A 21,480-nucleotide genomic window follows, 5' to 3' on the forward strand; every position below is an offset into this window, starting at 1 on the left:
TTCTGCTATTCCAGTAGCGAGAAAGAGGCTTTGAATCGATACATGGTTTCGTCGTCTTCATGGATTTATATGAGCTTGAAGAGATTCCTTGATGATTCCAGCAGCCAGCGCGCGTAGAATAAAACCCGTATACAAAGTGGGAGGGAGTGCCCCTGTCGACTCCATTAAATTCCCGCACAGCTTGGCATGAAAAGGAACGTCGTTATTTGCTTGGACTCGCTGGAAACTTTAATGCTTTCATCTCACAAACGGGGGCGCGCAGAAAGTCAGGGACATGAGAAGGAAAGAAAGAGGAAGAGAAAGATTTGAGAGTGATTTGCTTCTTAAATCTCGTGCTTAAAACCTTTCAAAGCTTGCAGGCAGCCGGCTATGGCAGAAAGACCAGCTAAAACTTTAGCAAGAACACTGTAAGTTTTTCCACCACCAGAGGCTAGTACTAGCGTATAAATTGTCCCTGCTGGTCACCGAGCGAGAGCGAGAGGTTGGCTCCTTTAAAATCTCTCCCTTGCCAGTCCAGCGTACAGGAAGGAAAAAAACAGTAAAAAAAATGTAAGTTTCATGTGTGTCTGATCCAGGGCACTCAATGCTCGCAGGACTCCAGAGAGTGTTTTTCGCTCATCATGCCATGCAAGCTTATGGAATCAAAACTCGAGAGGGAGAAATCAAACTCCAAAATCTCCCAAAACTCCAAAAACGATTCAATCTTTGAAAACCATATGAAGTAGCAATCTGCGTCACTTCATCAAGCCGCACCAAGGTCAAGGAAAACTAAATGAAATGCGTGCCAGCACCACCTCCACCACCCTCCTTAAAAGAAAAACACGTAGACAGCAAATAAACGAAGGAAAAAACGAATTTTTCTGTGAGTAAAGGAACCGAAAGAAGCGTCCCCGAGTATAAGAACATAAGGCACTCTCAGTTGTACCCTTGTCTTCCCTCCAGGTCTTCCCTCCAGGAACAAAAAAGAGAGAGAGATATCTTCCTCTTCTTCGTTCTTGGCGATCGATCGTCCTTCATGGCGAGCTTAAGCTCCCTCCTCGTCATCGCCTGCATTGCTTCGGCGGCGCTGGCCAATGAGTTCCAGAGCTACGAGCAGCAAGAGCGATACTTTGAGCCCCAGAACTTTGGTGGCTACGATCAGTCTCTAAGCTACTCTGGATCATCCGGCTCCGGCTCCAGCTCCAGCGGCGGTGGTGGCAGTCCCAGCTCCGGCTCCGGCTCTGGCTCCGGCTCCAGCGGCGGTGGTGGCAGTCCCAGCTCCGGCTCCGGCTCTGGCTCCGGCTCCAGCGGCGGTGGTGGCAGTCCCAGCTCCGGCTCCGGCTCTGGTGGCGGTGGCTACGGTGGTGGCAGCCCCAGCTCTGGCTCTGGCTCTGGCTCTGGCTCCGTCCCAAGCACTGGCGGTGGTGGCGGTGGCTACGGTGGTGGCAGCCCCAGCTCTGGCTCTGGCTCTGGTTCCGTCCCAAGCACTGGCGGTGGTGGTGGTGGCTATGGAAATCCTGGCTCCGGCTCCGGCTCCGGCTCCGGCTCCGTCCCAAGTTACGGTGGTAGCCCAGGCGGCGGTAGCGTTGATCCAGGCAGTGGTAGCATTCCAACCGTGCCTTCCAGCGGCGGCATTCCCTCTAGCGGAGGCATTCCCTCTAGCGGCGGCATTCCTACTGTTCCTTCCGTTGGTGGTGGCACTGGCGGCATTCCTTCCACTGGAACTCCTTCCTCCGGTTGCTCTTGCGAGTAAGTTTCCATGGTTTTCACGAGCTTGGGCTTGCTTGTCTTGCTCGTTTCCTTCGTGGGCTTTGCTCGTTTGTTCCATCTTTCACTCCCTAGATCTTCTGTTTGTCTCGTTCTTGATATCGATATTGATATTCTATGGTTTGGTTGTTGTGATATGGACAGCTTCTGGGCTGCTCACGTCAACTCGTGGCCGGATCCACTCCAGCTGATCTCCACCGTCTCGGCCGTGTTCGGGGGTCTCGCCGGGAACACTTTCGGACCCAGCACCACGCTTCTCACTGCGCTGCAGACGAGGAGGTCGGATCCTTACAGCCAGCTCCTCCGCCAAGGCACCGCAGCCATGCTCAACGCCTACTCTCGTCCAAACTTCCAGTACACCCCTCTTGCCGTTCGCAGCCATTTCAACGCCGCACTCGTCTCTCCCCAGGCCGCCGCCGTGCAAGCCGCCAAGTTTGCCAACGCCAACCGAGGATATGGCGTGAATACCGTCTGCACATAAAGAAAGGCTCTTCTTCGTCCTTTCTCTTCTCTTCTCTTTTGGAACTCTTGTTCTCAGTATCTCCTCGGTGGTTTGGATAGTTGTATTGGTTTTTGTTGGCACAGAAAGATTCACTAGTAAAAGGCGTGCTAGTTCTTGAATAACGTCGATAGTTTCCTCTTGCCACATGCATCGTTTGTCCAAATCCTATCTAAGAAATTGTGATAAGATCTTTATTCTTCATGAAATGTCCAAGAGTTTCAAAGCAAACCCAGAGCTTCAAAGCAAACCAAGAACATTGCATGCATCCTACAAGAATTCAATCCATCTCACTCCACACTTTCAATCAATGAATTTGCGACTCCACGACGTTGAGTCGTGCCCAGCCGACCAAGTTCTAGTGGTTTCAAGGACAGCATTCTTTTCTGTCTGTTCTAGTTGCAACTTGCAAGCAAATCCCTTTCTGAAAGAGAAAGAAAAAGGAGAGTTTTTAAGACTTATCTGTTGCACCGCTCTTGGACAAGCTGGGAAATGAAGGCAGCTGCCGGAGCAACATCACCTAACGCTTCTGCCACACAAATTCCAATCTGGTCAGGCCTTGAATGAAGGGAAAAAAGGCCTATACCACTCAGTCCATATGTGAGCTGTCGCCTCTTGCGAAGTTTTATCGCTTTGTTGTTGTTTTGTTCCTGAGGATTTTTCTGCCTCGAGTTTCATTGGGCTGCGAAGATCATCTTGCAAACAAATTTCTCGATCCTTATTTGGTCAGCAAGTAATGGAAGATCATAAATCAAGCTGCTAAGAGATCGAAACGATGAAGCTCTTGGTCTAAATTTTGTCAAAGAAAAAGTCACCTTTTGTGTTTCATTGTGGTAGAGTTTTGATACCACTTAGTATATATCCACCTGTGGAGCTCATTTGCATGTGGGGATGCGTGCGGGATGGAAGAACCTGCGAGAAAAGATTAAACATTTTTCCTTCAGCACCGGTAGTACAAACCTGGTACTCTCTCATCCATGGCTCCGAGAGCTGCAAACTGACTGCCGTGCGTTCCTTTTGCAAGGCAAACATGCAGTCCGCAAGAGGCTGTCGCAAAGGAACGATTTTCTCAAACAGCTGAATCTAAGAAAGAAATACTTACTTGCAGGTAAGTATGATAGATGACAAAAGGAGCGGAGGGGGCTAGAAGCGGAAGGAGTTGCTGCAAAGTCTTCAAAGGATCGGCGTTTAAAGCCCCGACTATCAGACTGCATAGATAAGGACGAACACATTACGCGTTGTAAGAGCACGAAAACGGCAGAGAAAGATAGAAAACCTTACCTCGAGAATCCAGTTTTCACCCAATCAGAAACGTCTTCGTTCGATGGTTGCTGTATCAGTCGTTGCTTTGTTGGATTCGTAGAGACCGGTTCCAAGTTCTCGGAGATCTGGGACACGCTTGTTTGTGAGGCCTCGGTCACAGCCTTTTCCGGTTGCACGTCCATCGATGGGTTGCTTTGCAGTGGTTTGCCTGTGCCTGAATCATCTTCCATGTCTTTCTCCTGTTCTGCCTCGGTAACAGCCTTTTCCGGTTGCACATCCATCGGTTGCTCGCTTTGCGGGAGTTTGCCTGTGCCTGAATCATCTTCCATGTTTTTCTCCTGTTCTACGACAAGAGGTGCTGGCTCTCCGTTTTGTAAACCAGAATTGTAGCTTTCTAGAAGCGTAGAAAGCCGAACTCGAAATATCCTACACCATCCCAGTCACTATATGAAGTGTATTGGAAATAACCATTTACCTACTAGATGTTGCGGAGTCAAAGTTAAAGAGGCCCACAATGTCCAGAGATGGAGCTTTTGGAGTATAGTAGACACTACAAACCGTGCCAAAGCCTGAAGTGAAAGGATAAAGGTTTCACATCTTTTAAAGAAACAAATCAACTTACCGCTCAAACGTTCTGCGACTGCAGCCGTCAAGAGTCCTCCGACCATATCTGAGACCAAAACGTTGGACATCTCGCCTACATTGGCTAATGACAAGATCATTGACAAACTATCAACTCTTATAAACCTGCAACAAGTAGAAGAAAAGTCACAACAAATGAAAACTTCTATCGTTTAGTTTACCCGATCTTCGCTGGAGTTTTAGAAAAATATGCCTCACAAACACTGGAAAAAATGAAGAAAAACGTTTAGTCCCACGCCAACGTCGAAACTAGAAACAGATTCAACCTTTTAGCAGTAGGACACCTGATTATGACCCGAGGAGCGTACTTTTTCTGCTTTTTCCGCTTGTACTTCTCCTGCAAAAGTAAAAGAGTAAATAGGTTGTAGTTGAGCTTGGCTAAAATGGAAGAAAAACCTGTGAGAAAGTAGTCTTTGACTCAAACGACGCGCTATTTGCAATCAACGCATTCACAATCTCTTGTCCGGAGGAGCCTTCTCTACAAAGCCCGTGATCTTAGAAGATAAAAAAGAAGATGAAAAGATAGAACCTTTTCATGCTATGGATCTCCTCGGCCGAGAGTGTCTGCGCAGTGTTATCATCGATGAGGTTCCTGTTATCCTTCGTTGCAGCATTTTCTTCTTCCTCCTCTTCCTCTTCGCCAGCGTTATTGTCCTCTGCAACAATACCAAATTTTCAGACCAGCGATCCCAAACCTTCCCATCACCAGCGCGAGACGATCGTTCCAGCGACGAGGACTTGGGCTCGAATTGCGATCCAAACGGGCATCCAATGACCGGCGCAAGAGAATACTTGGCCTTGCCAAGCTTGACAGTGCTGAAAGAAGGGAAGAAATCTTCGATATTGCAAGAAATACACAAGGATTTCACGCTTACGCGGCCGGGGTAAGACGCGAGAACACGAAATGCTCGCCATTGTTGATGTCGAGCAGCACGCACGATCCCGCCTTCACGACTTCCATAGAACCCTAAACCCAAACTTTAGGGCTATGATGCGAGCTAGGGCATATTTTATTTCCTTTAAATCTCAGCTAACAGTCAAAAAAAGTCAAGCTACTTACTTAGGTTTTCGTACCTCACAGTGTTTACCGTACGGTTGTATTTTAGTGGCTGAGGGCGTGAGGGCGCGAGGGCGCGAGGCGCGCTTCTCGATCCAGGTAGGGATCCCGATCCACGCAGTATCTCACCTCAATCTCAATGCAGATCTTTGCTCGCAGCGCCTACAATGCGGATTGTGGACAAGATCAAGGATGCGCAGCGGGAGAATCGGACGATCTTCTCCTTCGAGTACTTCCCGCCCAAGACCGATGAGGGCGTCGAGAATCTGTTCGAGCGGATGGACCGGATGGTGATGCACCAGCCTGCATTCTGCGACATTACATGGGGCGCCGGTGGCTCCACCTCGGATTTAACTCTGGAGATCGTCAACAAGATGCAAAACATGGTAAGATCTTTTTTCGGTTGCCACAATTTTCTGTTTTCCTTATTTCTTCTTCCAGATCTGTGTGGAATCCATGATGCACTTGACTTGCACAAACATGCCAGTGAGTAAACTTGACTTTGCTCTTGGGAATGTGAAAGCCAATGGCGTCCAAAACATTCTGGCTCTGCGTGGAGATCCTCCGCATGGCCAGGACAAGTTCGTTCAAGTGGAGGATGGATTCTCTTGCGCTCTTGATCTGGTTAGCATTTGTTTTTCTTCTTCGTCCTGCTTTTCTCGGGAATGGAATGATTCAAGCTTTGTATTTTTGCAGGTGAAACACATACGCAAAAAATATGGTGGCTATTTTGGCATCACTGTTGCTGGATATCCTGGTTAGTATTGCTGTTGCTTGCTAGTTTTCCGTTGTGCTTACACGGTTTCATCATTTAGAGGCTCATCCCGACGTGATTTCTGGTGATGCTGCAACTCAAGAAGCATACGAGAAGGATCTCGCTTACCTCAAGGAAAAGGTAAGATCATGAAGAGTGATTTGTACGTGATGAAGAATTCTTTGTCCACAGGTGGATGCTGGAGGTGATTTTATAATCACGCAGCTCTTTTATGACACAGACTTGTTTCTTCGGTTCGTTAACGACTGTCGTGAGATTGGAATCACTTGTCCTATCGTCCCGGGGATAATGCCGATCAACAATTATAAGGGGTTTCTTAGAATGACTGGGTTCTGCAAGACAAAAGTAAGTTTAAAGCATAACAGATTGGAGAAAACTTTACTTTGAGTTGGATATGACAGATTCCTGCAGACATCACCGCCGCTTTGGAGCCGATCAAAGATAACGACGAAGCAGTGAGATCTTTCGGCGTCCATCTTGGGACAGAGATGTGCAAAAAGATTTTGGCTTCGGGGATCAATGCAGTACATTTGTACACGCTGAATATGGAGAAGTCTGCCATTGCAATTCTTCAAGTAACTTTGCAACTTCGCGACATCTGTTTTTTTTTTTTTTCTAACATTTTATGTTTTATATTTTTCGACAGAACCTCGGACTGATCGACATAAGCCAAGTAAGACGATCACTTCCCTGGAGGCCTCCAACAAATGTAAGGCGAACAAGGGAAGATGTCCGACCAATTTTTTGGTAAGCTTTGGAAGTTTACTTGTCAAAAGAGAGCTCTTATTTTCCTTGGCAGGGCCAATCGTCCCAAGAGCTACATTTCACGAACAACTGCTTGGGACCAGTATCCAAGTGGTCGATGGGGCGACTCTCGCAGCCCTGCTTACGGTGCATTGACAGACTATCAGGTAGAGGAAGTTATGTGTTTTGTGAGCTTGTAATAGAGCGGTTTTTTTTTTCAGTTTTTGAGACGACGCTCCCGGAACAAGAAGATTCAAGAGGAGTGGGTTGTTCCTCTGAGTTCCGTCGAAGATATTGCAGAGGTAATTCACATTCGTTATTCCAACTTTCTTCTGAATCGTTATGTTTTCACTGGACCAGAAATTTGCCAACTATTGTGCTGGAAAACTAAAGAGCTTTCCCTGGTCCGAGCTGGAAGGTCTCCAGTTAGAGACCAAGAAAATCAACAGCGAGCTCGTAAAGATTAACAAAGACGGCTTTTTGACAATCAACAGCCAGCCTGCTGTCAATGGCGAAAAATCGGACTCTCCTGCTGTTGGTAAGCTCGACAAGCCTTTGAATTTCTAAAACTAAAGACGTGTTTTTGTACAGGTTGGGGAGGCCCTGGAGGATACGTCTATCAGAAGGCCTACGTCGAATTCTTTTGCTCTCCAGAGAAGCTGGAGAAGCTCATTCGAAAAGCCGAAGAGTTTCCTTCGCTCACCTACATCGCAGTGAATTCCGTGGGAGAAACAAAGTCGAACGTCGGGCCGGGAGACGTGAATGCAGTCACTTGGGGAGTCTTTCCTGCCAAGGAAGTGATCCAGCCGACGGTGGTGGATCCGATAAGCTTCATGTCTTGGAAGGACGAAGCCTTCCAAGGCTGGGAAGACGAATGGGCCTCGTTGTACAAAGCCAAAGACGATCCAGCAAAGAAAATCCTTCTCGAGGTAATCAAGCATTCGAAGCTCTCTCTCTAAAGTTCTAAAGCTTTTTGCGTCCTTGCTCCAGATCAAGGAGAGCTACTATCTAGTAAGCTTGGTGGACAACGATTACATTGGTGGTGATCTATTCGCGTTCTTCAGTGGCATCTAAAAGTTTTTGCTACTACAGCGATAATTCTTTGACAGAAAAATCATAAGCTTGTGTGAGCTCTTTGACCGTTGATGCAAACCAGATAAGATGCCATCCTGGCCATTGGATCATTTACGTGCCCTAATTTATGATTTTGGGCCAGATATTTTCCCTTACATGGCCATTTGTCGCCGTCGATGGCCACTAGCGGACGGCCCAGATACCGCCACGTCTGCATGACCCCGACGCCTTAAAGCCCTGCTTATCCCCTAGAAGGCATTTTGTTCTTCCCTCTTGGTAGAGGGCGCCAAGGGTTTTGAGGCGCTCGCGCGACGCCGGCGACGATTCCACTGCGAAGGTAAGAAGGATTGTGGAAGGATTTAGATGCATTGTGTAGCTGGAGGCCGGATTGGAAAATGCGAGCCTGATTTTGGTGTTGTTCCTGTTCTAGAGAGGAAAAGAGCTATGGCGGCCTCGTGTATTTCGCTCTCGTCTACAGCCATTGGCGGTGCCGCGGCGCTGGCGGCGCCTCCCAGAGCCATGGCGCTGTGCATCGCTGGGGTTTCGGTGCCGTCGAGGCCCCTTTCTCTCTCGCTGGGCGAGACCTTCCATCTCGGTGCCGTACTATCCAGGAGAAGACCCCTAGAATTTGTGGCCAAGTCGTATGGTGGGTACGGAGCCGAGTCGATTGACAAGGAGGATTGGGCACCACCTCCGCCCAATCTCAGTGACTTGCCCCCGGAGCCATCGGAGCCAGTGGACAAGGAGTTCGTGGTGCCAGAGCCCGACGAGAGGGACTTTGGGAGCTTTCGCAGCGAGCCAGCGCCCAACACCAAGCTCTACGTCGGCAACATTGCATGGAACGTCGATAGCAAGATGCTGGCAGACTGCTTCAATGGCGTGGGCATCACAGAACTGGAAGAAGTCAATGTGAGTACTCTTTTCACTGTTCCTTCCATCGTTTTCGTTCAACTTAGTTGCTAAGATCTTTCTTTCTCTTGTGCTTTGTAGGTGATGTATGATCGGATGCTTGGAAAGAGTCGCGGTTTTGCCTTCGTCACTCTCTCCACGGAGGATGCTGCGAAGACTGCCATCGAGAAACTTGATGGTCATGTAAGCGCTTATCATTGCATCTCAGTTAGAGCAACTGCGTTATCCTTCTTCCAGGAACTCGAGGGGCGGCCTTTGAGAGTAAACTACCCGCAAGTTCCCCGAGGAGGCGGAGGCTTTGGCGGTGGCTTTGGGACCAGACCGAGCATCCCAGCGAACCCGGCCAAGTGCTTCGTCGCCAACATCCCGTGGTCCGTGGACGACCAAGGCCTGCAAGAGTTTTTCAGCTCGCACGGAACGGTGGTAGACTGCCGGATTCTAACCGATGCCGAGAGCGGGAGGTCACGGGGGATTGGGTTCGTCACTTTTGCCACCCCAGACGAGGCCAACAACGCCATCAGCGCTTTGGATGGAGCAGTAAGTTCGATCGATCTTTCCTTTGGTTTGTGTGTTCTCTTGGCTCACTCGTTTTGCTCCAGGAATTGGGAGGTAGATCGATTCGCGTGGCTTTGGCGACTGGAAGGCAATGAGCGACGATCACAACCAGCTGACAATGAAGGAAAGATGGAATGGCGCATTTCCATGCAAGAGGAATGGATCGAGTTTTAGTGAGAAAGTGTCTTAGAGAAAGAGCATGTCTACATTGCTATGATGGTTTGTAGATTTTTTTGGGATCAAAAACAGTCGCAAATGGTTTTCGGTTAATCAAGCGTAAGCTTTAAAGGTGATGAAATAACTAATAAAAAATATAAATTAAAATTATTACGATGCGTTAAAGTTTTTCGCTAGAAGGAGGGCTCGAACCTCCGACCTTGTGGTTAACAGCCACACGCTCTGACCAACTGAGCTACTCCAGCACATTTGAACAAGCGTGAATGGCTATGGAAAAAGAAGAAGTAGGGCGCATTGTTGGTTATGGCGACAAACTCTCGCCATGCTCGCTCCATCATCTTCCCTGTAGCATCGCGCACAACGGGCCAGCTAATGTCTCGGCGTATTTCGGCAGCAAGAGCACTGGTATGGTGGATTGCCTGGAAATTTTGCTTTCGGCTAATGCAAAGAAATGGCGAGGAAAGGCGCGAAGGCGGATGGAATGGAGATCCAGGAAGCAGCATTTCGGGGCAGGAGGCTGCTGGGATCGACGCTGCCGCTGCCGCAAAACCACCGAGGTTTGAGCAACCAGAATCAAAAGTTCTCGGATTTCTTTTCCCTGTTAATGTTCTTTCTATGTAGGATTTGTTCTTGAGAAAGCTCCAAGCAACCCTGATGATCCAGACGAGTGGGTTGTGAGATCGGAGTTTCGCGAGATCACGTACTGGAACCACGATACCATGCCATCGTTTTGCGATTCTCTGCCTCGCTGCATCGATTGGCTCAACATTTCTGCGTCGGTAAAGTAAATTATCGCTCCTTTCTTCCCGTCTCATTGTTTCTTTGCAGATCCACAAGCCCGTCACCGCTGATCAAGTTGCGAGTGTTCTTCCAATCGAAGAAGGTAACCATTTTTTTTTTCTCGCGAAGTTTCCCGTACGATCAATCACTTCCTTTCCAGAAGCGATGGCTGGCAAAAGAAAATCCGAAGTCTAGTAGCGCAGCATAAAAAATCTTCTTCGTTTCATCGTTCTTTCAATCACCATGTCATGCCAGGAACTCATCACAAGTTCTTTCTTAGAGATAGATCCCTGGAACGGCCCACGAGGATGAATCAAACGTCAGGATTTTCAAAGATCAATCGCGAAACAATCATCGTCCGTGGTATATATATATACACACTTCCACAACCACGACGCGAGAGAAGAATGTGTCTCACGAAACTTTCATCGTCACCTTCATCCACTCGTAGACGAAGTAGCTCAAGGCCGCCGACGGAAGAACCTGGAGAACGCAACACATGAGCAAAAGAGAAATCAAAGAGCTCCCAAACCTGGAGTGTGCTGGGAAATATTCCAGCGTAGAGAGCTCCAACACCACCCCGATTCACCAGCCCCTGGATCGTTGGCATCAAACCGAGCCTGCTCGCTGCGCTTTGCAACTGGAGATGCCTCCTCACGACTTCCAGGGGATAAGTCATCGTCTCGGCACAAGCACCAGCGATGGCACCGTAGAGCAGCGTTCTCAAAGGCCCGAGCTCCATCTGGTCACTCCCTTTGCTGCCACTCATCCTCCTTCGCTGCTCTTCCTGGCCAGCAGGAGACGCAAGATAGTTTGTCTTGAGGATGTCGTAGACACCGTAGAACACCGCACCAGCCGGGGCCATGCTCACGATCGCCGGCACAATCCCAGCGTAGAGGGAAGTGAAGCCTTGGCTGGTGATTATGTGGCGGAAGCAGCCGGAGATCCCTCCTAGTGCGTCGCCTCCCTGAGCAACAAGTCTTGTTCGAATCTGGAAGAAAGACCGATCAACTCAATCCAATAAAAAACTAGACTTCGAGCGAGAAGAACTTACAGTGTCCATTGGGAAGCAGACTATGGTGGCAAAGATCCCGGCAGCGGCCCCGGCCGCCAACTTCTCAAGTGGCGTCACGTCTTTTCTCCCAGTCACGGTCGTGATTCTCTTGCGAATCGTGTCGTACGCATAGAAGTTGATGGACTTGAAGGGAGCCGTCCGGATGAGGTTGACGAGGTTGCCCTTCCAGAAGCCTTGGACTCCCTCTGACGCAAGAATCGTCCTCACCACATCCATCGCATCAGACGTGGCTCCACGTACGATGTACTCGAGCTTTAGCCTCTCAAGTGGCGCCACGAGAGTTCTAGAAGACCAACAAAGAATCGCGAAGTTAGAAAGATCCAAGTAGGAAAACTATAAGGAAAACTATGGAGAAAAGAGGAGGAAAACCATACCTGGAGATACACGCTGACAAGGCTCCGGCCAAGAGATGTTTGGACGTCTTCAAAGACCCGGCCTTCAAAGACTGGGAGTAATCGCCGCTGGAACTTCTCTTCTCTTGCCGCTGGGTGGTGGTGGCGATGGAGATGGATTCATCCGCGCTGTGCTCCAAGTATTCCAGAGAGTTTTCCAGAGATCTTTCCTGCGCTTGATGAGCGTTGCTCCTCCTGCCAAGCTTGCTGCTCCCGTGGATAGCAAACCCCAATGCCGATGACCACGCGCTGGAATTCGCCCTGCTCGAGAGCTGGCGCTTGCCGGATTCCGCTATGGACACCGATGCCAGGCAGTAGCTGGCGGAGCTGGCGGGCATGGATGGAAGCAGGGACGAGAGCGATGACGCGGAGAATGGCGATGGCAGGAAGCATTGGAGCGGATCGCAATCGCGGCCGGGGAGGAAGCATCGCCACGACGGATCGTCGGCCCCGCTCAGCGTGATGAATGCGAGCTCGGACGATGCAAAGATCGATGCCGATCGGCTTCTGGCGCAAGAATCTACATCGTAGCCCATCGAAATATTGCCCGCCCGGCCTCTTGGGGTGGATCACAGCAGAGATCGAGGGAATGCTGCCGAGACCCAAGGAAGAACCCTAAAGATCATACCCGAGGAGCGCCGCGCGGAGAGAAGAAGGATCTAAAGTCTGCCAAGACCAGCCGCCACGACCGACGCCATCGCGATCGCCTTTCCCCATTCTCTGCCCGCGTGGGTTCTTCGCATATGAAACACATGGGATATCATCGCCGGGCCCTCCTTGCCCTAACGGCATATCCCACGCACGGCATATTCCGCTAGCGCGCAAAAGTGATATAATTTTCATTAGTGATGGCGGGCCAAGAACCCTAGCGCGAGGACGCCGTCGCGACAGCGATGGATGATTTTCGCGTGCCTGGCGCTGGCGCGGACAATGCCGCCTCGGATCCAAGCAACTGGCGCTGCTGATTTGAGGTATGTTGCTCTTGCCACATCTCTTGTCGCGTTGCAAGGCTGCGATGCAGTGATTTCGCTCTCGAATTCCTGGCTGATAGCATGGGGAGGGGGAAAGAGACCGCTGCCTGGTCAGTCCGTCGTGTGTTTTCTTTCTTCCCTCTTGTTTGACTCTTCCTCTCTTGTGCGTCCTTTTCCTTGCCTGCCAAACTTCCAGTTGCGAGGCTCTGAGAGACATGATTCCATGGGCAGCGCCAACCAGATACGAATTAATCAATCCCTTCTCTGCCGATGCCGCCGCCACAGCAGGAGCTGACTTGGGCCACCTCGGCGGGATGTGTCCGCATCCATGGAGGAGAGAAAGGATTAAGAAATGCAGGCATGCCAATCAACCCCCCGGTCTGGCAGCAGCGACCAAGCGCGAGGAAAAGAAAAATTTATGGCTGCCAACCAAGCAAGCGTCAAACAAGAGGTTTTTTTTTTTGCTTTTGTTCTTGGTGTTCTTTTCGAGCTCTAAGTTTCTTGTTTCTTGTTTCTACTTACTTTCCTTCGTCTTGTCTCTCTGTTCACAGCTTCTCGGATCCAGGAGAGAGAGAGAATGGCGCTTCCTTTTCTCGGCCTTTTTATATATATTGTCTACGGGCTACGTATGACTCTCCTCCAGCAAATTGGTCCACCCTGTGCTGAAGCCAAAAGGGAAAACAATTGCTATAGCATATGGCAGGCATGTTGTGGCTCGGCTCCTACAGGGATTTAAATACTCGCAGCCCCAGCTTCTTTATTGGACGGACAAGAGGTGCGTGGTTTGTATGGCACTAGAGGCAGCGATGTGGTTCCTTTTTGTTGTTTTACGAAGAGGTCTCAGTCTCTCTTGCTTTTCTTTTGCAGGAGAGGGGACGGGCGGAGCCTTCTTTCCGCATAGATACGCGCAACTTTCAATAACTTGGTGAGTGCTACAGCTCTGTTCTTGACCAGGAAGAAGCTAAGTTAGCTCCTGCTTCTTGCATAGCCTTTAAGCATTTTTTTTTTCTCCATTCCATTATCCGTGTGGACTGCAACAGTCTTTTGGTTTGCTTGCGAGGTACCAGGGGCAGGGAGCTATATATTGTGCTCTAGGCGCGGATATGATAATGGCCTAGTCCAGCGTATTGTGCGAGTTTCGGCTGGTGCCGCTCAATGGGCATGCCTTCCAATCCTGGTACACACTGTGGGTCTTGGGCAACTCTTCATGTGCTCGGGGATTAAACAAGCGCTTAACAAACGCCGAAAAGTTGACAATGACGAGGAAGGAACAACGACTGGTAATCTTGCGGTACTAGCGCCATCTGCGACCGGGAATTCATATCTGAGGAGCTGGGAACTAGCTGTTACCGCAACAGTTTCTCCCTCTTTATAAGGCAACCCGTGCTGTCTTCTCCACTTTGCTCGGGTCGGGTTATGGAAGAAGCAGCAGCAGCAGCAGCAGCAGCAGGAGCAGCTCAAAGGCAATCCTCTCTCAAAGCTCGTCGATCAGTGAAGCCCAGGAACAGTAGCAGCAGCAAGAAAAGCGGAAGAAGGAACGTCCCGCTAAGTACCTGTGATTTGGCAATCCCGAATGTGTACGCCATGGCAATCTACGCATTCAAGGCACCCACCAGGCCTGGTGTGGTTGAGGAGCTGGAAAGGGGTCTGGCAGAGGCTTTGGACGAGTATCCGGAATGGGCAGGCAGGCTGTGCAAGGACTCTTCGTCCTCATCTTCATCATCATCGTCTTCTTGCTCCTCTGGTTTGAGCGGCAGCGTCGGCTCTAGCAAGGTGGTTATTGATCTCAATGATGACGGGGTTGCACTAATGGAAGCAAGCATGGACTGCTGTCTCCAGGATTTGATGCCTTTTAACCCATGTCCCCTGCTTTTCCAGCTGGTTCCAGCTACGAAATCTGTTGAAGAACTGCTCCTTGTCCAGGTACTAGCATAGATTCTCTGTCTGCTGTTTTAGCTTACCGCTTCTAGACTAATGCTTCTTGCTTGCTGCTCAATGCTTGCTTGCTTGCTTGCTTGCTTGCTTTCTTGCTTGCTTGATTGATTGATTGAGGAAAAGAATGCATCAAAAGAATGCATCAGAGCTGCATTTGATCTTTTGTTTTCTCTCATCGAAGTTGCAAAGTTTTTCTTTTTCTTTTCTCTGGCTGTTGGTTATCTCTGACGCTTGTGTTTCCTCTGTTTTCTTTTTTTGTTTCCAGGTGACCAGCTTCAAATGTGGTGGCATAGTTCTCGGCGTTGCCTGGCACCACCGTCTCGCAGATGGACAGGCTTTCTTCAGCTTCATGGACAACTGGTCTCGGCTCACCCGAGGCGCTCCACTGGCTTGCAGCCCGTTTCGCGATAGAAGTGCATTAAATGCCGGGGAAACTGCTCAGCCGCTCCAGGATGACTACTTGCTGCTGTCGCCTCCTCAGGTTCCAGCGCCGGCTCCGGACCCAGGTGCTGCCAAAACTCCTCCTCTCGCGGCGAGGAAGTTCCACTTTAGCATGGATTTGCTCCAGAGGATCAAGAGAAGAGCCGGGGGAGACAGCTCTACGGACGAGCCGGCCTCCTCCACCACCAGAGGCGTCACAACTTTCGAGAGCCTGACCGCTCACTTGTGGCGGTGCATCACCAAAGCCCGCGGCATCACCGGCGACACCAAGACGCAGATAATGATCCCCATGAACGGGAGAAGCCGGCTGGAGCCGGCCATCCCCGAGAGCTACTTCGGCAACGCGACTTTCATGCCGTCGTCCGGGACCGAGGCCGGGGAGCTGACGAGCCGGCCACTGTGCTACGCAGCGCAGCTCGTCCACGGCGCCATCGTCAAGGCCGACAGTAGCTACTTGCGCAGCGCGCTGGAACTTATGGAGCTCCAGAACAGGATGATGAAAGACGAGGAGGTGGCGGAGGTGGTCGTCCCTCCCAGCATGTCTCCTCACGTCGTGGTGACGAGCTGGGTGAGGTTCCCGCTCTACGACGTGGATTTCGGCTGGGGAACGCCGCTCTACGTCGGCAACGTACTGGATCTGTACGAGGGGATCATGATCTTACTGCCATCGCACACGCAGGACGGGAGCATCGATGCGGTGGTGGCTCTTTTCGAGCCGGAGATCGAGAAGCTCCAGGAATTGTGCTATCGTGATGATCTTCTCTAGCGGCATTCTCGGCGGAGCGAGGGAAGGACGAAGAGCTCCAGCCCAACGAAGAATCGTGCCACCAGCGATCGAAGAAGAAAGAAGAAGGAATCAAAAACGCTTTGGCTTTGTATACTAAACTTTTGTTCTTTCGAATGAAGCAGGGCCGTCGATGCAGTGCCATCGGGACCGCACGTTTCTAAGTTTGTTTTGAATCTGGCATATTCGTGCGCATCTCTTCGCGGGGCAGAATATAGTTTAAAAATTCTCTAAATTTATATATTCGGGATATTCGTCCGCAACTTGAATGTTTATCAGGACCGTCCGTTTTAAAATGTCTAAAGCTTTTTTTAAAATTTAGGATATTCGTTCGCATGCTCGCGGAGCCGTCGGTGTTGCTGCATCGTGGCCGTGCATTTGAAAATTTTGGACTAGGGCTTTTGGTGCTCTGTTTCTAGGGTTCTTGCGTGACAGCACGATCGTGGTCGTGGCAGGATGGAATAGTTTTGGCGGGCCATGGAAGCGTTTCTAGGGATAGATTATCCTTGTCCGTAAGCTGGTACGATGGCCGGAGCGTGCCCGCACGTCGGCGCGCAACAAAAGCTTGGCGATTCTCGTCGGGTTTTGTTCTTTTGGTGGCGGCAACGATGAACGAAGCTCGGCATCGCCAGAGCGGGTACGTGGTTGAATTGAGCGAGATTTTGTTCTTGAGAGTATTCTTGATAGATTATAGCCTTGATCCAGGGACGAACTTCATGAATTTCTCTCGGGTTCGAGAGACGAGAAGAGGCACCAAAGAAAAAAGGTGGGATGCCACGAGAAGATTGGACCGAAGGCGCAGCTACTTTCGAGCGCATTCTTGTTTGCGTTCCTCGTTTTGCTGTTTCTAGGTACGTTCTTCAACAGAAAGATCGTTCTGGACACTCCATTGCCGAGGTACTTTACAAACTCAAACTGAAATGATGAAAGATTGATTGATCCACAGGCACGGGGCGCACAAGAAGCTCATCTCGTCGGAAGATGAGCAGCGCACGAAGCTTGTGCCGAGCAGCGACAAACAAGTGCTCAAATTCCTCCAAGGGTCTCCGGAGATTGATTCGATCAAGTTGCAGAACAACGGGTTCTTGAGGATCGGGCTGGTGAATTTTCCAAAGCCGGATGTTGCAAAGTGGAAGGCTCTTGGCGGAGGCCGAAAGCCGGTACTTTTTAGCATCGACAAAAAGAGAGATTTTTCCTGGTCGGCTTTTTTCCCCGAGGCCATCGACAGAGACGAAGAAGTCCAGAACAGAGAGTGCCCGGACATGCCACTGCCATCGGTTCCAGAAGATCTCAAGCTCGACTTTGTTGTGGCGAGAATACCGTGTGGCGAATCCAACTTCAGAGACATCGACCGCTTGCAGGCTGCGGTTTCTGCTGCTCATATTTCTCTCAAAACTGGCGCCTCACACATCATTGGAGTAAGCGATTGTATGCTTGATCCAAACGTTTTTAAGTGCAAGGAGCTTGTCCGGCAAGAGAAAGGTGTTGGGCTTTACAAACTCGATCTGGAAAGGATTGGAAAGCTAATGAGCTTACCAGTTGGCTCTTGCAAGACTGTTCAAGTTCCAACGCTGACAAGTAAGCAAGCTTTATTTGTTACTCTTAATTTTGTGATTCTGATTCTCTCGTCTTTGTTTTTAACTCAGGTGAGCATACTGTTTCTCGAGAAGCTTATGCGACCATCCTCCATTCCGTCAAGTCTTACGTCTGTGGAGCGGTGCTTCTCGCTCACAGCATCCGAAAGAGTGGCTCGACTCGAGATTTAATTCTGGTTATAGACCAACACATAAATCTCGAAGACAGGCAGGGGTTAGAAGCTGCTGGCTGGAAAATCCATCACATTGAAAGGATCAGGAACCCGAGAGCTCGTCCAGACGCTTACAACGAGTGGAACTACAGCAAGTTCCGGCTATGGCAGCTGACGCAGTATGACAAAGTCGTGTTCATAGACGCGGACGTGGTGGTGACGAGAAACATGGACTTCCTCTTCGACTTACCGGAGCTGTCCGCGGCCCGCAACCACAAGAGCGTTTTCAACTCCGGAGTGATGGTGATAGAGCCGTCCAACTGCACTTTCAACTTGTTGGTGGACGGGATCTCTCGGATCAAGTCGTACAACGGCGGGGACCAAGGCTACCTGAACGAGATCTTTACGTGGTGGCACAGGCTTCCCAGGAGCATGAACTTTCTCAAGCACTTTGACGACGATGCCGAAGAGAACGAGTACAAGATGGAGCTCTTTGCCGCCGAACCTCCGGTGCTGTACGCTGTGCATTTCCTGGGAAGAAAGCCGTGGCTCTGCGGGAGGGGCCCCGACTGTAACGCGAAGATCTCGTCACAGAGGATGTTTTCCAACGATTTCGTGCACTCCAAGTGGTGGAGCTGGCATGATGAAATGCCGGTGGAGCTACAGCGGCTGTGCCGGATCAATCCAAAGAGAAGATTGTCTCCACCGACTGTTCGTCAGGTTTGTTCTATATTTCTTTCATTTTGTAAACCTGAGAGCTCTGTTCGCAGGCACAAGCATCCAGCGAAAAGAGAAGATCAAGTTTCTCGAGATTTAAAAGGAAAACGCACCCGGTTACACAGTGAAGGTTCTTCCCTTTTAAATCCCTTTTTCTCCTCTCTCGCTCCAATTCAATTTTCGGAGCTCTAGAACAGTAGGATCATCACCAAGAGGGGTAAAACGTCCCTCTCTGTTTTTGACTCTATGTATTCTTTCTTTTTCCCCGAGTTCTTCTTCATTCTCTAGCGTGATCGAGGCGTAAGATCGAGGCGTTGGGACATCACTCCGTCAAAAGTTTCAAATTCGAAAAATGGAATATTCTGCCGCTGCCTCTCACAAGAACAAGCAGCTAAACGCTCGACAATTCTTTCAAGCTCTATCTTTGAGAGAAGTTTCTTTCATCCGTCGCAAGTCCTGGGTTCGTTTTTCTCGTTTTCTTTTGTCCTGTGTCAATCGATTTCCTGTTCCACCACCAGTCAATACTGTGTTTTTTAGTTTCAGTACTGCTCTTGGGGTCCTCGCTGTGGCCTTCCTTGGGGTCCCATCCGATTCTTCGGATGAACATGAGGCTGAGGTGGTGCAACTTATACCATCCAGCGAGACAACGAATTTAGTGCGACCAGGAGCTTGTACGAGAAGGTGATGAATGCCGAGGAGAAGAGCTTCGTTTCTACTTCCTCGAGTTGCTCATGGAGAACGCGAGAAGTGGGAACATTGAGGAGTTCATGTCCGAGATGGATGTTGTTAAATTTGAAACCGGGGCCTCGATCCTTCCATGGCCTCGTTGCTGCGCTCATGCAAATGAAGTCGAAGGCTACTCCCCTGTTTCTTCCTCTCTACTAGAGATAGTGAGATGGCTACTTAGCTTTTCTGAGGAAGGAAATCGCGTCGGGTGAGATGCCTTTACAATAGACTTTCGTTGCCGTCAGGGGACTGCTTGGACGTGCTGCACTTCGTGATCGAGCGTAGAAAATTCTCTGAGCTATTGAAAGTGCAAACCTGGATACTCGCACTGTTTGGGGTATGTATCTCATTCTTGCGGACTATGTAGAAAATTCCCTCTGCGCAGCATCCAGCACCATTCAACAACGAAAGAGATAACGAAGAATGAAAGCAAATGTATCTTCTTATCAATGCTGGATACTTGAACGAAGCAAATCACATTTTTATGAAAGGACATATTGGTGGTTAAGGAAAACTGCAAAAGGTATATATATAAGATCGTACTATAAGAATATTAGCCCGAGGCGTGCAGCGCCACGGCTCTGGGAGGCGCAGCCAATAGCTGTAGACGAGAGAGCGGAAATACACGACGCCGCCATAGCTCTCAGCAACAAAAGGGGACAAAATGATCCATTTCCTTTTAATAATATCCAATTATAGATTTCATGGTGTTTTAGTTGTGATCCTTTGTAATAGGTCACCAAACTCAATAATGTGATCAGTGAGCTGCAAGAAGGTAGCTGTAAACGTAAAGCCGAGGGTGGCAAACCGGGAAATGAGAGGATTAGCATGATCAATTGGCAAGGTCACAAGAATGGGTGAGAGTGGCAAACTTCATTGTGATCAGGAGGAGTGGCAAGGTCACAAGAACGAGCGAGAGTGGCAAACCGAGGATCAACACGATCAGGACAAATGGCAAGGTCACAAAAACGGGCAAAAGTGGCAAAACAGGGATCAGCAGGATCGGTTTGCCACTCTCGCCTGTTTTTGTGACCTTTCTGCTCCTTCTGATCACGCTTGGTTTGCCACTCTTGCCCATTTGCCACTCCTCCTGATTGTGCTAATCCTCCCATTTCTCGGTTTGCTGCTCTCGGTCTTGCACTTACAGCTGCCTCACTGCAACTCACTAATTGCATTGTCGAGTCTGGTGACCTATTATAAGGGAAAAAAGCGGATCGCAACTCAAATGCCATGAAATCTATAATTGGACATTACCTTGCACCCTGTCGTGACGAGATGCCACCTACGAAGCTCTTGGCACAGCTCCCCCACCTTAAGGCTCTTGAAGAGTTTGCTTGCTTTGAAGTGCTTGCAAGTGGAGAATTGGGCCACTGACTTGGAAGGTTTTGCTTTAGAATACAACGAGGTAAGTAGTTCTTGCCACAGTCTGATCTGTTTGTAATTTCCTCATTTTGTAATGCAGGATACTGCGCACAATGAGATGGAAGAGGGGCCATCCTCGGGTGGTGGTGGTAGTCAATCTCAGAGCCCGTCTGGGAAGACTCGACCAGAGTCCAATGACGACAACTCAGTTAGTGTATCAAACTATGTTTTCTCATTGTAGTTGTGTCCTAATTTTTCTGGCAGGACGCCTCTTCTCGTCAGGCCACTCAATGTGATTGACAACATGGAAGCAATTAGAACTGATATCAAGTTCAGAACACTAAAGTGCAAGGACTCTTCACTCAGTGTGAGGAAGAAGCTGTTCTGTGGCTATGCCCGAGTAGAGATATGAACATTTCCTCTGGATACTACGATTGGATGTACCTCCCTGTTTTTTGTGGTACAAAGTTTACATATGCTAAACTTGACATACATGCCATAATGAATGTTCAAAGCAACCAAATTGACTACAACTTGTACAAAGGTACTATTATACGATAGTATATTCTATGTTTTGCCAATGTTTTATGTTTAAAGAATCCTGCAAAAAAAGAGGTTTATGTCCTCTGAAGGAGGAAGTGTTAATGGCATGGTTGAACAATGATTTGCATGAACTCAAGCACTGGTGTGGTTTATCAAATAAGTAGTATTCCGAGAAAACATTTTTAATTAAAGATCTCTACATCAATGACGAGGTATGTTTTGTTATTCATTAGCTGCTACTTGCTAATCAGATGTTTGTAGTGGCATGATCTCCCAAAGGCCAACAACTTGAGCAATCGATCTTCACGAGCTTTCATTGAGGGCATGCTGCAGATCATCCTAGGTGACAAAGTGTTATATTGGTCACCAGATGACACAAGGAAAGCGTTTTTGAGGAGGCAAGAGTTTGAAAGATTAGCTTCCATCGTCAAAGGAACTCTGGTGGACGATCCACTGCAGTACATGAGGTTAGTAGCTTGTTTAATACTTTTATTTTCAGGCTAAAGCCTCTTGACGAGCTAAATCAGGTGGCCAGTGTTGTGCAGCAGGAAATTGAACGAAAAGAA

At 49.2% G+C, this 21,480-nt stretch overlaps 8 protein-coding genes and 1 non-coding gene across 19 annotated transcripts; 6 read left to right on the forward strand and 3 right to left on the reverse strand.

Moving 5' to 3' along the window:
* Nucleotides 1-920: 920 nt before the first annotated feature.
* On the forward strand, nucleotides 921-2,447 carry LOC112346145 (glycine-rich cell wall structural protein 1.0-like). Of its 2 annotated transcripts, XM_024674386.1 has the most exons (3): nucleotides 921-1,193; nucleotides 1,245-1,728; nucleotides 1,891-2,447. In XM_024674386.1, the coding sequence occupies exons 1-3, from the start codon at nucleotides 1,016-1,018 to the stop codon at nucleotides 2,225-2,227; spliced, it is 999 nt and encodes a 332-aa protein (XP_024530154.1). In that variant the 5' UTR covers nucleotides 921-1,015; the 3' UTR covers nucleotides 2,228-2,447. The 2 variants fall into 2 exon arrangements, with proteins under 2 accessions (XP_024530154.1, XP_024530153.1); XM_024674385.1 differs by having other exon boundaries at nucleotides 921-1,728.
* On the reverse strand, nucleotides 2,419-5,135 carry LOC9660273 (tRNA (adenine(58)-N(1))-methyltransferase non-catalytic subunit trm6). Of its 3 annotated transcripts, XM_024674384.1 has the most exons (15): nucleotides 5,026-5,135; nucleotides 4,857-4,966; nucleotides 4,680-4,806; nucleotides 4,547-4,628; nucleotides 4,417-4,487; nucleotides 4,312-4,353; nucleotides 4,131-4,255; nucleotides 3,984-4,077; nucleotides 3,838-3,934; nucleotides 3,527-3,738; nucleotides 3,348-3,453; nucleotides 3,206-3,292; nucleotides 3,061-3,157; nucleotides 2,832-3,001; nucleotides 2,419-2,774 (listed from the first exon to the last, which is right to left on the reverse strand). In XM_024674384.1, exons 1-13 carry the CDS (start codon nucleotides 5,109-5,111, stop codon nucleotides 3,071-3,073), a joined length of 1,326 nt encoding a protein of 441 aa, XP_024530152.1. In that variant the 5' UTR covers nucleotides 5,112-5,135; the 3' UTR covers nucleotides 2,419-2,774; nucleotides 2,832-3,001; nucleotides 3,061-3,070. The 3 variants fall into 3 exon arrangements, with proteins under 3 accessions (XP_024530152.1, XP_024530151.1, XP_024530150.1); XM_024674383.1 differs by having other exon boundaries at nucleotides 2,832-2,907; nucleotides 3,527-3,934; XM_024674382.1 differs by having other exon boundaries at nucleotides 3,527-3,934.
* Nucleotides 5,136-5,214: 79 nt separating this feature from the next.
* Nucleotides 5,215-7,912, forward strand: LOC9660274 (probable methylenetetrahydrofolate reductase). 2 transcript variants are annotated; one of them, XM_024674111.1, is made up of 13 exons: nucleotides 5,215-5,306; nucleotides 5,353-5,593; nucleotides 5,649-5,831; nucleotides 5,904-5,964; nucleotides 6,023-6,102; nucleotides 6,154-6,327; nucleotides 6,384-6,557; nucleotides 6,629-6,729; nucleotides 6,782-6,893; nucleotides 6,948-7,028; nucleotides 7,087-7,264; nucleotides 7,318-7,655; nucleotides 7,717-7,912. In XM_024674111.1, exons 2-13 carry the CDS (start codon nucleotides 5,375-5,377, stop codon nucleotides 7,798-7,800), a joined length of 1,785 nt encoding a protein of 594 aa, XP_024529879.1. In that variant the 5' UTR covers nucleotides 5,215-5,306; nucleotides 5,353-5,374; the 3' UTR covers nucleotides 7,801-7,912. The 2 variants fall into 2 exon arrangements, with proteins under 2 accessions (XP_024529879.1, XP_002969241.1); XM_002969195.2 differs by having other exon boundaries at nucleotides 5,221-5,306; nucleotides 5,367-5,593.
* A 136-nt stretch (nucleotides 7,913-8,048) lies between these two features.
* LOC9659470 (28 kDa ribonucleoprotein, chloroplastic) lies at nucleotides 8,049-9,534 on the forward strand. Its single transcript, XM_024674118.1, has 5 exons — nucleotides 8,049-8,137; nucleotides 8,231-8,709; nucleotides 8,791-8,892; nucleotides 8,947-9,246; nucleotides 9,309-9,534. Exons 2-5 carry the CDS (start codon nucleotides 8,245-8,247, stop codon nucleotides 9,357-9,359), a joined length of 918 nt encoding a protein of 305 aa, XP_024529886.1. The 5' UTR covers nucleotides 8,049-8,137; nucleotides 8,231-8,244; the 3' UTR covers nucleotides 9,360-9,534.
* A 78-nt stretch (nucleotides 9,535-9,612) lies between these two features.
* On the reverse strand, nucleotides 9,613-9,686 carry TRNAN-GUU. The gene has a single exon. It is a non-coding gene; the product is annotated as a tRNA-Asn (tRNA).
* LOC9659471 (uncharacterized protein C12B10.15c) lies at nucleotides 9,657-10,555 on the forward strand. 2 transcript variants are annotated; one of them, XM_024674119.1, is made up of 5 exons: nucleotides 9,657-9,846; nucleotides 9,906-9,998; nucleotides 10,063-10,225; nucleotides 10,270-10,324; nucleotides 10,382-10,555. In XM_024674119.1, exons 1-5 carry the CDS (start codon nucleotides 9,705-9,707, stop codon nucleotides 10,427-10,429), a joined length of 501 nt encoding a protein of 166 aa, XP_024529887.1. In that variant the 5' UTR covers nucleotides 9,657-9,704; the 3' UTR covers nucleotides 10,430-10,555. The 2 variants fall into 2 exon arrangements, with proteins under 2 accessions (XP_024529887.1, XP_002969243.2); XM_002969197.2 differs by having other exon boundaries at nucleotides 9,660-9,846; nucleotides 10,063-10,220.
* Nucleotides 10,531-12,469, reverse strand: LOC9659472 (probable mitochondrial adenine nucleotide transporter BTL3). Its single transcript, XM_002969438.2, has 4 exons — nucleotides 11,671-12,469; nucleotides 11,276-11,579; nucleotides 10,754-11,212; nucleotides 10,531-10,704 (listed from the first exon to the last, which is right to left on the reverse strand). Exons 1-4 carry the CDS (start codon nucleotides 12,222-12,224, stop codon nucleotides 10,636-10,638), a joined length of 1,386 nt encoding a protein of 461 aa, XP_002969484.2. The 5' UTR covers nucleotides 12,225-12,469; the 3' UTR covers nucleotides 10,531-10,635.
* A 77-nt stretch (nucleotides 12,470-12,546) lies between these two features.
* LOC9660275 (shikimate O-hydroxycinnamoyltransferase) lies at nucleotides 12,547-16,082 on the forward strand. Of its 6 annotated transcripts, XM_024674113.1 has the most exons (7): nucleotides 12,560-12,659; nucleotides 12,710-12,769; nucleotides 12,856-13,110; nucleotides 13,211-13,434; nucleotides 13,527-13,584; nucleotides 13,727-14,582; nucleotides 14,860-16,082. In XM_024674113.1, the coding sequence occupies exons 6-7, from the start codon at nucleotides 14,076-14,078 to the stop codon at nucleotides 15,799-15,801; spliced, it is 1,449 nt and encodes a 482-aa protein (XP_024529881.1). In that variant the 5' UTR covers nucleotides 12,560-12,659; nucleotides 12,710-12,769; nucleotides 12,856-13,110; nucleotides 13,211-13,434; nucleotides 13,527-13,584; nucleotides 13,727-14,075; the 3' UTR covers nucleotides 15,802-16,082. The 6 variants fall into 6 exon arrangements, with proteins under 6 accessions (XP_024529883.1, XP_024529882.1, XP_024529881.1 ...); XM_024674115.1 differs by lacking the exon at nucleotides 12,710-12,769 and having other exon boundaries at nucleotides 12,547-12,659; nucleotides 12,945-13,110; XM_024674114.1 differs by lacking the exon at nucleotides 12,710-12,769 and having other exon boundaries at nucleotides 12,553-12,659; nucleotides 12,948-13,110.
* A 277-nt stretch (nucleotides 16,083-16,359) lies between these two features.
* LOC9659473 (UDP-glucuronate:xylan alpha-glucuronosyltransferase 1) lies at nucleotides 16,360-18,549 on the forward strand. Its single transcript, XM_024674548.1, has 5 exons — nucleotides 16,360-16,456; nucleotides 16,525-16,716; nucleotides 16,766-17,397; nucleotides 17,466-18,286; nucleotides 18,337-18,549. The coding sequence occupies exons 1-5, from the start codon at nucleotides 16,428-16,430 to the stop codon at nucleotides 18,409-18,411; spliced, it is 1,749 nt and encodes a 582-aa protein (XP_024530316.1). The 5' UTR covers nucleotides 16,360-16,427; the 3' UTR covers nucleotides 18,412-18,549.
* Nucleotides 18,550-21,480: the final 2,931 nt, after the last annotated feature.

Source organism: Selaginella moellendorffii, unplaced genomic scaffold (genome assembly GCF_000143415.4).
Source record: "Selaginella moellendorffii unplaced genomic scaffold, v1.0 SELMOscaffold_12, whole genome shotgun sequence".
NCBI lineage: Eukaryota > Viridiplantae > Streptophyta > Lycopodiopsida > Selaginellales > Selaginellaceae > Selaginella > Selaginella moellendorffii.